Source organism: Lathyrus oleraceus, chromosome 7, assembly GCF_024323335.1.
Source record: "Lathyrus oleraceus cultivar Zhongwan6 chromosome 7, CAAS_Psat_ZW6_1.0, whole genome shotgun sequence".
NCBI lineage: Eukaryota > Viridiplantae > Streptophyta > Magnoliopsida > Fabales > Fabaceae > Lathyrus > Lathyrus oleraceus.
In genome coordinates this window covers 91,603,552-91,617,269 of record NC_066585.1, presented here as the reverse complement: position 1 = coordinate 91,617,269, position 13,718 = coordinate 91,603,552, and the positions used below count along the sequence as shown (strand labels likewise).

The following is a 13,718-nucleotide window of genomic DNA, read 5'->3' as shown; positions in this document are numbered from 1 at the left end:
TAAAAGAATTTAGAATAGTGTCTCAATCTAAGACAGCACTAGCGATATTAGGCCTCAAAAACTTATAACAAAATTTACAATTTCTTTTCTAAAAGAACACTAGGCCCAAACTTAACTTTCAGATTCAAAGTTTGTTTTTCTCTTTTACCAAGAGAGAAAATCCTTAAAGTTGAAACAATAATTGATCATTATATATATTATCTATCCATATCATAGTAAAAAAGTGAATGTTGATTTTGCTCAAACTGAGAAAAGCTCAACCATCTTTAACTCCTCTACTTCTCCACTAAATGTTGCTTGGGAGAGCACAAGTTTTTGAAAGCTAAGTATCCAATAAACTAATGTAAACTCTGAACAATTAAGTTCAACAAGCATGTTCTATCAATTACATTGTTAATTTCATCAACTAGTGTAACAATCTTGCAAAAATATATACATCAACTGAGTGAAAACAGATAGCATACATGTGCAGTTGCAGGACATTCAACATAAACAAATAACTGGAAAATTTATATCCTCTTGACTATAAATCGATAAATCAGTCCGAGTTATATTAGAACGACAAAAATGAAGAGATCATATAGTCAAGAAGCCAGTTGATTCAACAGCAAGCTTTGTCAAATTTCATGATATCCTTATTGTCAACATTGATGTAAGTAACTGCAGAGTATAAACTATCCATAAAACCAATTTCCGGAAGAAGAAAAAAATCACTTCTTTTTCTTGAGTTGTTTCACTTTGGCATTAGGTTGGTCTCTAGATTTGCGTTTCCTGGTGAGAGCAAACTCGCCAAACTTATGACCGACTTTTCCCTCTGTGATCTTGCAACGAATCATGGTTTTCCCGTTGTAAATCTTGACTTGGGAATCAACGAATTCTGGCAAGATAGTGGATCTTCGTGACCAAATGGATTTGTTCTTCAGAAGTTCTGGATTCTTTTTCATCTTGTACAGAAATGCATCTATAAACGCTGGTTTGCGGGACACAAGAGGAGGAGGAGGCGACGTCAGCTTCTTAGCAACAGCATTTGTGGTGTCACCAGCAAGTCCAAGAAACTGCTTGTTCAGAACCCTAAGCAAGTCTGTCGGCCTCATTCTTCCTATACAAACACAGAAATCAATCAAATTCAAAATCTTAAAATTTAACATTGGAAAATCAACCCAAAATGATGTACTTCACTTGAAAATCACAGTGGGACAGAAACTACACATAGCATCTTCTCGAAACCACGGTAAAAAAGGCCTTAGACGTGCGGCAGCAGTGGCCCGCCATGTTACCAAACATAGGCTTAATGACATAACTAATACACAAACAAAAACACCTCACTCATACAAAAACTACAGCACAAAAACACTCATACAAAAACTACAGCACAAAAACACTTCACACAAATTGGTAGCCACAAGTATGAAGACCGACACTAAAACCATATGAATATTCATGCCAATTTTAGTTCAAAATATCGACTAAAACCGGCCTCACAACAGGCAACTCTATGTTGTGAATCGCGGGGATTTAACGTGCAATTGCAGAATCACAGGGCGGAATGGGGCTGTGCTCTGCTACGGCGTTTCATTTTGCAGGGGCTGCTTTCGCAGCAACAAATTGTGCTGGAAATGCATTCGTAAAATGTTTAAAGGAAAACCTGGACAATTACTCATTGTTTTTGGCTTCGCTTTTCCAGGCAGCTTTTTTTTTCACAGGAACTTACTTGAGTTTGATGCGACTCCAATCAGCCTTGTTTCTGATACAAGGCCAAAGCGGAAGCTGATGCATGTGTAAATGAAATGCAACAAAACCTCTAGAAATGTACTGGAAATATTGTGTACAAAAACTACAAGAGAATATAATCTTTCCAGGAACACAATTTGCCATCCCCTAAATCCAAAATCCCTAAACCCTAAAACCCTAAACATTAACATAAGTGCATATAAAATGATACTCAGAGCGAGTAGAGTTTTGGGAATGAATTACCTTTGTGGGATTCGAAATCAAAGTAACCTAGCGCGAATCGGAAGAGGAAACGGAGGGTGCGAATCGGAAGAGGAAACGGAGGGTGCGAATCGGAAGAGGAAACGGAGGGTGCGAATCGGAAGAGGAAACGGAGAGTGTGAGTGATCGAGACTGAAACGGGTCTGCACAAGTCACAACCCGGATTTAACAAACTGGTGCACTATTAACGACTAGGCTAAATTTTAATGTTGAATATGTATTAAGTATTAGTTAATCATTTTGATTGAATATTCGGTCTAACAATTAACCTCTTCATTTTATTTTATTTTTATATTTTCATTTTAATCACTTAAATTATAAATATTATACATTAAGAAAGTTACAATTTGGTAAACTATCTGTGTAGACTTAAATTGTTTTTATAAATGAAAAATATAAAACTTTAATTTAATGATTAATTTTTTTTTAAATCGTTATATTTTATAAATTAATATCTATAAGAAAATATTTAAAAGTATGAAATTTGTATTTGTTCTGTTTGTAAAATATATTTCTTATAACAAATTTTTCATAATTATAATTAAATATATAATTTTGGGATATATTATTTTACTAATTTCTTCTAAACCGGTTATTTTATATTAATTTATAACAAATTCTTATGACAACTCATCATAAATTAAATAAATATAATTTATCTCACAAAAAAAATATCATTGATTATTTATTATTTGAGATATTAATAACAATAAAATGATAATTATATCGAATAATTCATTATTTTTTTATTTTATTAATATCGATATTTGAAACTAGAATATTTCAGAGAGTAAACTATCTTTAAAACATTTAAGTAAAAAAAATTGTTAATATATTAATAGTACATTATTTTAAATATAATTTATATTTTTAATTTATTTCATAATTAATATAAGACTAATATAACATTTATCCTAAAGACATAAATTGAAAGTTAAATATAAAAAATAAATTATGAGAAATTGTGGATTAATTTTATTAAAATTTGAGAATTTTTTTTTAAAATAACCATGTTTTCGAAATAAAATACGATAATAACCGGGTTTTCAATAAATTTCCCAAAATAACCATGTTTTATAAGGGATGCGCCGGAGGAGTTGGCGCATCCCTTAAAAAATTTTGGAGCCTTAAAGGGCGGCGCCAAAGGGGTAGGCGCCCTAGTTAAAGCCCCCATAAGGGAGGCGCCCCTAGGGTTGGCGCCCTTATGTGCCCCTTAAGGGAGGCGCCCCTAGGGTTGGCGCCTTAGCCTCCCACTAAGGGAGGCGCCCCTAGGGTTGACGCCTTAGCCTCCCACTTTTCTAATTTTTTTTTTTTAATTATAATTATTTATAATATTTTTTTTTAATATTTCATATTAATTATTTAATATTAATTATTTAATACGTAATGTCATACGGTGAACTGGACTTTTTTGTGGTTTTAATCGCAATGTCGCGGTTAGCAAGAGTCGCCACCGACTTTTCTTTTATCCAATAAAGAAAGGTGGAAAAGAACAGGAAAGACCTTAATTTAGATTTTGGGTTCGGGAGGTACATTATACAAAGGGAAGGTGTTAGCACCCTTTGTATCCATGGTTATCCATGGGCTCTTAATTGCTCGATCACTTATTTAAAAATAAAAAAGTGTTTGTGAATTGTTTAGAAAAATTGTTTTGAAAAGAGAATTTAACTTTGTAATGATTCTTGTATGAATATATACAAAGTAGTTATCTCGTTTAGTTTTGGAAATTGTTTAGAAAAATATAACTCGGTAATGATTCTAGTATGAATATATACCAAGTGGTGATTTTCTAAAGATATTTTGAAAGGTGTGAGGTGTGAAAATTGTTTTTAGATTGTGAGCCAACAATTAAGAGTTATACCGACCCAAGGTCTTTATGAGCATTTCCTATCCTTATGAGGGTAAAACTGTCCTTATTATTGAGAAATAAGTAGTTTTATCCTTTGGATGTTTAAGGGTCATCGTAGGGTCATCGATAGGTCATTGAAGGCAACAGTTACGAGGATATCTTAGCATTCGAAGGGACTATCATCTTTTAACCGTAGGCAACATCGGAGGGTCATCGAGGGACAAAGTTGTATATTCGAAGGCAACATCCGAGGGACTATAATTTATTTTATGATGATTTAACCGAAGGGTCTTTGCTAAGGGTATCCCCACGTTCGCGGGACATGACCGTAATATCGTAATCGTAAGGCAACAAAGAGAGGTCCAAGATCACTTATTCAAAGGCAAAGTTTTACAATTAATTATATAATTAGGATGAAACTCCACATTAAAATTATTAAAAATAATATATTAAAAAATTAATACATTAGAAATTAATACATTAAAAATTAATTTAGGGTGAAACTCCACAAGGGTATCCCACAAATAAAGTGGAATACCTAGCCAATAACCTTTTCCTGGGATACGTGAACCTTTACAAAACTCAAAAAAAAGAAACATGTCAGAACACCAAATCAGGGTGCAATCGAAGATTACACCGGAGAAATATCACAACAATAAATAGGATAGGATGAATAATGAATGGCTATGATAAAACATAAAAAAAAAACAGAATAGAAAAGTCAGCTACTGTCTCGTTCGCCTCTGCCTCGCCTAGCGAAGGCCAGGCGAATACTCGCCCCAGGCTCGCCTAGCGAGGTGCTAGCGAGCGGCCACGGATTTTGAATTTGAAAACAGTCCCCCGTTAGGAACTTTGAATTTTATGGCATTTTATCACAGGAATAACATGATCAAACATTCAGGGTATTCAGGCATATTTAAATTCCCATACGAAAGCAAATTATATATCAACATTTAATCATGATGCATTATATATGTAGATATGACCAATTGAAAGTATAAACAATAGAGATACGCAAACCTGTTTGCCAATTCAAGGTTGAAGGGATTGACCACTTGTAGTATCGGAATAAGTTAGGCAGCGGGAATTGGACGGCGATGGCTTCGGTGCAGATGGGCTGCCTTCAGGGTTTCTTTACTCTGAATTCTCCGGGTAGGCAGGGTTCCTATGCCAAAACTTCTATTCGTTCTTCTCTGTTCTCCTCCTCTTTTTTTTTCCAGTGAATCTCCCAGTGTAACTCCAAGTGTCCTTTCCTCTACTGAAACTTCAGTATTTATAGACTGATTTCGTGGGTAATGGGCTTGGAATGAGGGAGACCCAAGTCCAAAATAATTTGTTATATTTTATTTATTTATTTTAATTATTTAATTAATTAATTAATTAATTAATTAATTAATTAATTAAAAAAAAAATTTCTTTTTTTTTTTTTTTTTTTTTTTTGGGCTCAGAATGAAGCCCGAAATTTTTGTTGTCTGTCAGCTTCGCTAGGCGAGCGCGTAGCGAACAGGCCAGTTTGGGCCATTTTCTGGATTGGGCCATCCGTGAGCTGGGCCTTTGTTTCTTCAAGATCAGTGTTATATATGAGTCGGAATGCCTTGCAAAATGTCTTGAAATATTAATGGGCAAATTTTGGGGTATGACAGCTGCCCCTGTTCAATATTCTTGGACCGAGAGAGTTAGAATGGTGTATACGCCATTCGTGGTCTGGAGGTGGAAGATTATTGAACACTAGAATGCCCCAAAAATTTGCACTTGAGAATCGACAGTTGGTCTTGATGGAGATGGGCTTAAAGATGCCATCCGGGAGGTTTGATGACGAAAGCTTCAGATCGCGCCGTATATTAGGCCAATTTGAAGACATGGGTGCCACACTGGGTCGTACGTTAGACCGTATAATGAGTCATCCATTAGGCTGCCGACTTCGCTGGGGAGTCGGAGTGTGTCATATGCTGTTGGGGATAAAGGATCAGAATGGACCATACGCTAGATCGTATCTGAGTTGCAGAATGAGCCGTACGTTAGGCTGAATCTGATGACGAAAGGGGTAGTCGTACGTTAGACTACACTTCAGAAATGTACCGTATGTTAGGTAGGATCTGATGATGAAAGGGGTAGTCGTACGTTAGACTACACTTCAGAAATGTACCGTATGTTAGGTAGCATCTGAGGGGATGGACATCCGAACGGGTCGTACGTTAGACCGTCGCAGAATGAGTCGTCTGTTAGGCCGCATCTGATGATGAAAGCGGTAGTCGTACGCCAGACTACACTTCAGAAATGTACCGTACGTTAGGTAGCATCTGAGGGTTGTAAGATCCAAACGGGTCGTACGTTAGACCGCGTTGGGGTTGTTGAAGTTCAGAATGGATCGTACGTTAGATCGTATCCGAGTTGTAGAATGAGCCGTCCGTTAGGCTGCATCTGAAAAAGAAAGTAGTCGTACGCTAGACTACACCCCTGAATGTACCGTACGCTAGGCAGCATCTGAGGATTTGAAGGTCCAAATGGGTCGTACGTTAGACCGCATTGGAGTTGCTGAAGAAGTCATATGTTGGGCTGAATCAGAATGAACCGTACGTTAGGCTGTATCTGATAACCTGTATATGTTGTACTTGCAATAAATGTCTGGGATGGGCTTAGAGATGCCATCGTTAGGAGGATATCGAAGTGTTGTCAGAATGAATGTTCCCATGAACTGTATTTGAAATATGTATCTGAATCTTGAATGTGATTGATAAAGGTGTCTGTCTGAATGAACCTTCTACTTTGACTATATCAGGAGGATAATTAACCTGCAAAGAAAAAGTTAGCTTCATGCTATGTCATGATGCATGAGATGTTTCGTGTTATGCTAAAATAAATGTGAATGTTGTATGCATGCGTATGCTGTGAAAGGATGTAATGAATGAGTTATGCGTATGAGAAGTTCTGCTTGGGGACTCTACTGGGGAAAATAAATCCCCATCTACTGATTTGAGACATTTGTGTCGATGACCCTTTCTCGGCTGGGGATGCTTGATTTCTGTCTGATGGTGGAAATATTCAGCAGAGTCGGGCTGGAGATGGATGAGATGATCGGCCTGTCTGGCGATGCCGACCTCTGTTGGGGAATAGCTGGCTGTGCCGGGGAATACTGCCAATTTCTTCTGGGAAAAATAGGCTTGCTGGGGAAGAGAATTGGTAGCGGATTCATTGGAAGCATGGTTAGACCTTATCCTCGATCCTGAAGTCTTGTAGTAATTGCTATTGCTATTCTATGCATGTATTTTGGTAAACATTGGTCATATTCAAATGCATATATTAATTCAAATTAAATCAATGGACGTTTACGCAAACAAAACAGAAAAGAAAAAAAACAAAAGCATCTTTTGAAAGAAGGTTGTATTGATTTTGAAAGAAGGCCTATAAACAGGCAATTTGTGTACAAGGAGACAGAAATCCTAGTAAGAGGAAATTGTCGAAAACAAAGAGAAAGCTATGTGGAAGAAGTCCTATTGATTTTAAGCCTACTACTGTCATTATGTCTTCGAGCATCTCATCCCTTGCTGTCGGATAGAAGTGATTGGCTTGGTCAGTCCCTCGAACTTGGATGAAAGTTGACTGAGAACGGGACATAGTCATACGCTTTAATCCCTAATTTTTGCCTGGACCGCCTTTTCAGGTTTTCAGTCCACCAGGATACCCTTTTTTGCCCAAGCCGCCTTTTCAGGTTTTCGACTTGCCGGGTGTACATTTTTTTTATATATCCCTAATTTTTGCCCGAACCCTTTTGGTTCGCCGGGATGCCCTTACTTTTGCCTAGATACGTCGATCTAGCGGGTCTCTTTTATGCGTAGTATTTTTTAACTATGTCCGCGTTCACGGGATGTGGGAAGTCTTCACCATCCATTGTAGCGAGTATCATGGCTCCACCTGAGAATACCTTCTTAACTACAAATGGCCCTTCGTATGTGGGAGTCCATTTGCCTCTGGGGTCAGTTTGTGGTAGGATGATGCGTTTGATTACCAAGTCGCCAATTTGATACACTTGTCTCTTGACCTTTTTGTTGAATGCCCTGGTCATGCGCTTCTGATATATCTGCCCGTGACATACAGCCGCAAGTCTCTTCTCATCCATCAAATTTATCTGATCGAGTCGAGTCTGAATCCATTCGTCCTCGTCTAAGCCCGCCTCTTTCATGATTCTTAGAGAGGGAATCTGAACTTCCACTGGTAAAACGGCTTCCATTCCGTAGACTAAAGAGAAAGGAGTTGCCCCTGTCGAAGTTCGCACGGAAGTACGATAACCATGAAGAGCAAATGGTAACATCTCATGCCAGTCTTTGTATGTTACCGTCATCTTTTGTATAATCTTCTTAATATTCTTATTAGCCGCTTCTACAGCGCCGTTCATCTTTGGCCGGTACGGAGAAGAGTTATGGTGTTTTATTTTGAACTGCGTGCAGAGTTCAGTAATCATCTTGTTGTTCAAATTAGTGCCATTGTCAGTGATAATTCTCTCAGGGACGCCGTATCGGCAGATGAGGCTGTTCTTGATGAATCGTGCCACCACATTCTTAGTAACAGAAGCAAATGAGGCTGCCTCCACCCACTTTGTGAAGTAATCAATAGCAACAAGGATGAAACGATGTCCATTAGAGGCGGTAGGTTTAATCTCGCCAATCATATCAATGCCCCACATTGCAAAGGGCCACGGCGCGGTCAACACGTTTAATGGAGCAGGAGGCACATGTACTTTATCCGCATAGATCTGGCACTTATGACAAGTTCTGGAGTGATGGTGGCAATCAGTTTCCATGGTAGACCAATAATACCCTGACCTCAGAATCTTCTTGGCCATTGTATGTCCACTAGAATGAGTCCCAAAGATACCGTCGTGCATGTCTTCCATAATCTTCTCTGATTCCTTTCTATCCACACAGCGAAGCAAAGTCGAATCATGGTTACGTTTGTACAATATTCCATTACTCAAAAAGAATTTAGCGGAGAACTTCCTCAGAAATTTCCTGTCATTGATGGATGTCCCTTCAGGGTATTCCTGAGCTTCTAAATATCTTTTTATCTCGTGGAACCAAGGCTTCTCTTCTACTTCATCAGCGTTAAGTTCATAATAATATGCTGGTTCGTCTAGTCGTTCAATGGTAATCCGGGGAGCTTCATTGTCCCATCTGACTCTGAACATAGATGACATGGTAGCCAATGCGTCTGCCAACTGGTTCTCCTCTCGGGGAATATGTTCGAATGTGATCTCTTCAAAGTATGGGATTAATGTCAACACCTGCTCTCGATAGGGGATGAGGTTCGGATGTTTAGTGTCCCATTCTCCTTTGACCTGACTGATTACTAAGGCTGAGTCTCCATACACCCTCAAAAACTTGATTCTCAGGTCTATAGCAGCTCTGAGTCCCAAAATACATGCTTCATACTCAGCCATATTGTTGGTACACTCAAAACATAGTCTAGCGGTGAAAGGCGTATGGCCACCCTTGGGGGAAATGATCGCGACGCCAATACCGTTGCCCAATGCGTTAGACGATCCATCAAAAACCATAGTCCATCGGGATCCCACTTCGGGTCCTTCATTCGGTCCAGGTTCTTCATAATCAGTAACAAGCATGACATCCTCATCTGGGAACTCAAAATTCATAGACTGATAATCATTCACGGCCTGATGAGCCAAATGATCAGCTAGCACGCTTCCTTTGATTGCTTTTTGGGTGGTATACTGGATATCATACTCTGTTAAAATCATCTGCCATCTTGCTATTCTTCCGGAGAGGGCGGGTTTCTCAAATATGTATTTGATAGGATCCATCTTAGAAATCAACAAAGTGGTGTGATTCAACATATACTGTCTTAGTCGGCGAGCAGCCCAGGCCAAAGCACAGCAAGTTTTCTCGAGCAGTGAGTATCTTGTTTCACAGTCGGTAAACTTTTTGCTAAGGTAGTATATGGCATACTCTTTTCGACCGGACTCGTCATGTTGTCCCAACACGCACCCCATTGAGTTTTCTAAAACGGTTAAATACATGATTAGAGGTCTTCCCTCAACTGGTGGCACCAGAATTGGAGGTTCTTGGAGGTACTTCTTGATTTTGTCGAAAGCTTCTTGACATTCATCATTCCATATCATCTCTTGATTTTTTCTCAGTAACTTGAAGATGGGTTTGCAAGTAGCGGTCAAATGGGAAATAAATCGGGCAATGTAATTCAAACGTCCCAAGAAACCTCTGACTTCTTTATCCGTACGGGGAACTGGCATCTCTTGAATAGCTCTCACCTTGGCTGGGTCGACCTCAATACCTTTACCACTGACAATAAAGCCCAAGAGTTTACCAGATCTTACTCCAAAGGTGCATTTGTTCGGGTTCAATCTCAACTTGTATTTCTTCAGCCTCTCAAACAGTTTGTATAAATGATCGAGATGTTCTTCTTCAGTATGAGACCTGGCTATCATATCGTCCACATATACTTCTATTTCATGATGGATCATGTCATGGAACAAAACCACCATAGCACGCTGGTACGTTGCTCCTGCGTTCTTTAAACCAAACGGCATTACTTTATAACAGAAGGTGCCCCATTGCGTCACAAACGTAGTCTTCTCCATGTCCTCAGGTGCCATTTTGATCTGGTTATAACCCGAGAATCCATCCATGAAGGAGAATACCTTGTGTTGAGCGGTGTTGTCTACCAGAACATCAATGTGTGGCAGTGGGAAATCATCCTTGGGACTCGCTCTATTCAAATCTCTGTAATCCACACACATTCGCACCTTACCATCCTTCTTTGGCACTGGTACCACATTAGCAACCCATTGAGGATAAGAAGTAACCGCCAGAAAACCAGCATCGAATTGTTTCATGACTTCGGCCTTGATTTTCTCGGACATTTCAGGACGCATGCGACGAACCTTTTGCTTAACAGGACGACAATCTTCCTTCGTCGGCAAACGATGCACTACTATATCGGTATCCAGCCCTGGCATGTCTTCGTAAGACCAAGCAAAAATCTCCACATAGTCATGTAGCATTTGAATCAATCTTCTTTTGACACTGATTTCCAAGCCTGCTCCTATTTTGACTTCTCTCTTGTCCACCTCGGTACCCAGATTTACAGTCTCAACTGACTCCTCATGCGGCTGTATAGTCCTTTCTTCTTGTAGTAACATTCTGGCAAGTTCTTCAGGTACTTCACAATCTTCCTCACTTCCATCTTCGGCTCGGTAGATCGGATTTTCAAAGTCATAATGAACAGTAGTAGAACTATTATCAACAGGATCCAGAGTGGATAGGGATCTGCAATTCGTTACGTGCGTGTGTGTAAGAAAACATAGCTCGTTTGAAAGATAATAGGAAAGACAAAGAGCGCAATATTTGAATGCAAAACGTCCATTGATTTATTGAATATAAATATGCTTATGAAAATGACAAAACCCTTAACAAATTAGCTATTGTGCCTCGGGCATAGACACAATGCTTTAAGAAGTTTGATTGTAAAAGAAAATTAAAATTTGCAATTCTAGAATAAACAATAACAATTACTCCTGACTAAAGGAAATCGGGATAATGTCTTCAGTCTTCCAATTGTTGAGTCCGTCACCAATTGTTGGGAAAATCCAGCTATCCAAGTCGCAATCACTATCAGCATCTTCCATAGCATTAATCTGATTTTTGACTATCTTTCCAGAGTTAAACCCCAGGCCAGCTTTATCAGACTTGTACGGTACATTGATCAGTTGACCCCAACCAGCACGATCACCATTTTCAATCGCGGCTTGAGCATCTTTCAGAGAGATCATGACAGGGGGAGCACGAACAACAAGGGGAGTTGGCTTAAGGACAGGACTGGGTGGAGGAACCACTTCAAATGACTGAGAAGGAGTCTCAAAGAATTCACCATCCATCTCGACGTATTTGAAGGCTTGCACACTACTGACAATATACTCTTCTTCTCCACATACAGTGACAACCATGCCTGCTATTGGATACTTCAGCTTTTGATGAAGCGACGAAGCTATCGCACCTGCCCCATGGATCCAAGGGCGCCCCAACAAGCAGGAGTAGGCGGGACGAATGTCCATCACGTGAAAGGTAGTGTTGAAGACTTGAGGTCCTATCTTGATAGGGAGAACCACTTCACCATAGACAACACTCTTCGCACCATCGTAAGCGCGCACCACAACATCACTAGGTTTCAGTTCAATGCCTTTGTAGTCAAATTTATCGAGTACAGCTTTCGGGAGCACATTCAAGGAAGAGCTGTTGTCGATCAACACGTGAGCCAGGGTGATCCCCTCACACTCGATGGAGATATGCAGAGCTTTATTGTGATTCTTTCCTGCTGGCGTCAGGTCAGCATCGGAAAAGCCTAGGTCATTGTCAACAGTCAAATTAGCAACATAATGTTCGAATTAATCGACGGATGTTTCTTGAGGCACATGAGCGGTCTTCAAGAATTTCATCAATGCATTGGCATGGGATTCAGAGGATAATAACAAGGACAACATTGAGATTTTAGACGGAGTATGCCCCAATTGTTCCACTACATCAAAATCGCTCTTACGGATGATTTTCAGCATCTCTTCCATTTCCTGTTTGGCAACATCTTCAGAAGTAACTTCGACCGATGTCTCTGACTGAGGAGGATTGACTGGTCTTTTTCCTCGAATTTCGGGAGCGGGAGGTGAGATTTCTGGGGAGTAGATCCTTCCACTTCGAGTAACTTTACTAGTCCCCACAATATCATTAGGATTAGCAGAACTACCAACTTGCTTTATGCCATGGATGTAAACGTCGCCTCCATAGTTCCACGGAATAGCTTTGCTGGAGGAATATGGCACGGGGCCAGGTGCGGTAATAATCAGGGGAGCCCCTTTGGGCTCAGCGGTAATCTTCACAGGCACTCTAGTAGCGGTAATCTTCACTGGAGCTTTGGACCTAGCAATCACAGATACCTCTTCAATAGAGTTGTCCACCTTAGGAACCCTTTCAAATAGAATTGTACGATCATCCATCAGCCGTTGAATGTCGTTCTTCAACTTCAAACAATCATTGGGTCGGAGTACACAGAGATCGCAATCTTCAGCACAACCTGGAAATAAACCAGCTTGCAATAAATTCTTCTTAACGATCAGGAGAGGAGATGCTAAATCAGCAACGTCAGTAACGTGAGAATTGTCGTCCACAACATTAACATTCTGGTCATGATTAGGCATAGGTGCTGTGATGACATTGGGGGTCGCCGGAGGATCAAATTCAATTTCTCCAGCGTCGATCATATCCTGAATCTTGTTCTTCAACAACCAGCAATCATTCGTATCATGCCCGGGGCTATCGGAGTGATAGGCACACCTGGCGTTGGGATTATAACGAGGAGAAGTAGTGTTGGGATTTGCAGGAGGGCCTCTGAGGGTAATCAAATTGGCCTTTAACATACTCTGCAGTGCTTGGGTTAAAGTCATATTGATCTTGGTAAACTGTCTTCTCGACCTGTCTTGTCTGTGTTGGAAGTTCTGAGATGGCGGTGCGGCAATTGTAACTGCCCCAACAGTATGGTCACGATTCTTCTTGTTATGCTTCCTCTCACTGTACACAGCATTTGATTCATTCTTTCCCTGATAGGACTTTTTGGTGCTTGCAGAAGTAGCTGCCTGTATCTTTCCACTTCGAATGCCGCTTTCAACCCGTTCACCTGTCAAGATAAGTTCAGTGAAACCTGACGAGGAACTTCCCAGTAGATGGCTGTAGAATGGGCCAGTCAGTGTACCCATGAACATGTCCACTAACTCTCGATCAGTCATAGGGGGTTTGACTCTGCCAGCCAAATCTCTCCACTTTTGAGCATATTCTTTGAAACTTTCTTTAGAGCCCATAGT

At 40.0% G+C, this 13,718-nt stretch overlaps 1 protein-coding gene across 2 annotated transcripts in view; it reads right to left on the bottom strand.

Moving 5' to 3' along the window:
• Window positions 1–344: 344 nt before the first annotated feature.
• The window catches only part of LOC127105116 (ribosomal protein S19, mitochondrial), a 65,512-nt gene continuing 52,138 nt past the window's right edge, over window positions 345–13,718 (bottom strand). The window contains exons 1-2 of one of the 2 annotated variants that reach the window (XM_051042281.1): window positions 1,975–2,197; window positions 345–1,099 (exon numbers count right to left, since the gene is read on the bottom strand). In XM_051042281.1, coding sequence (XP_050898238.1) covers window positions 711–1,094 — 384 coding nt within the window. In that variant the 5' untranslated portion in view covers window positions 1,095–1,099; window positions 1,975–2,197 and the 3' untranslated portion in view covers window positions 345–710. Of the gene's footprint in view, window positions 1,100–1,974; window positions 2,198–13,718 lie in introns of those variants that run through there. The other variant, XM_051042282.1, reaches the window with a different exon arrangement.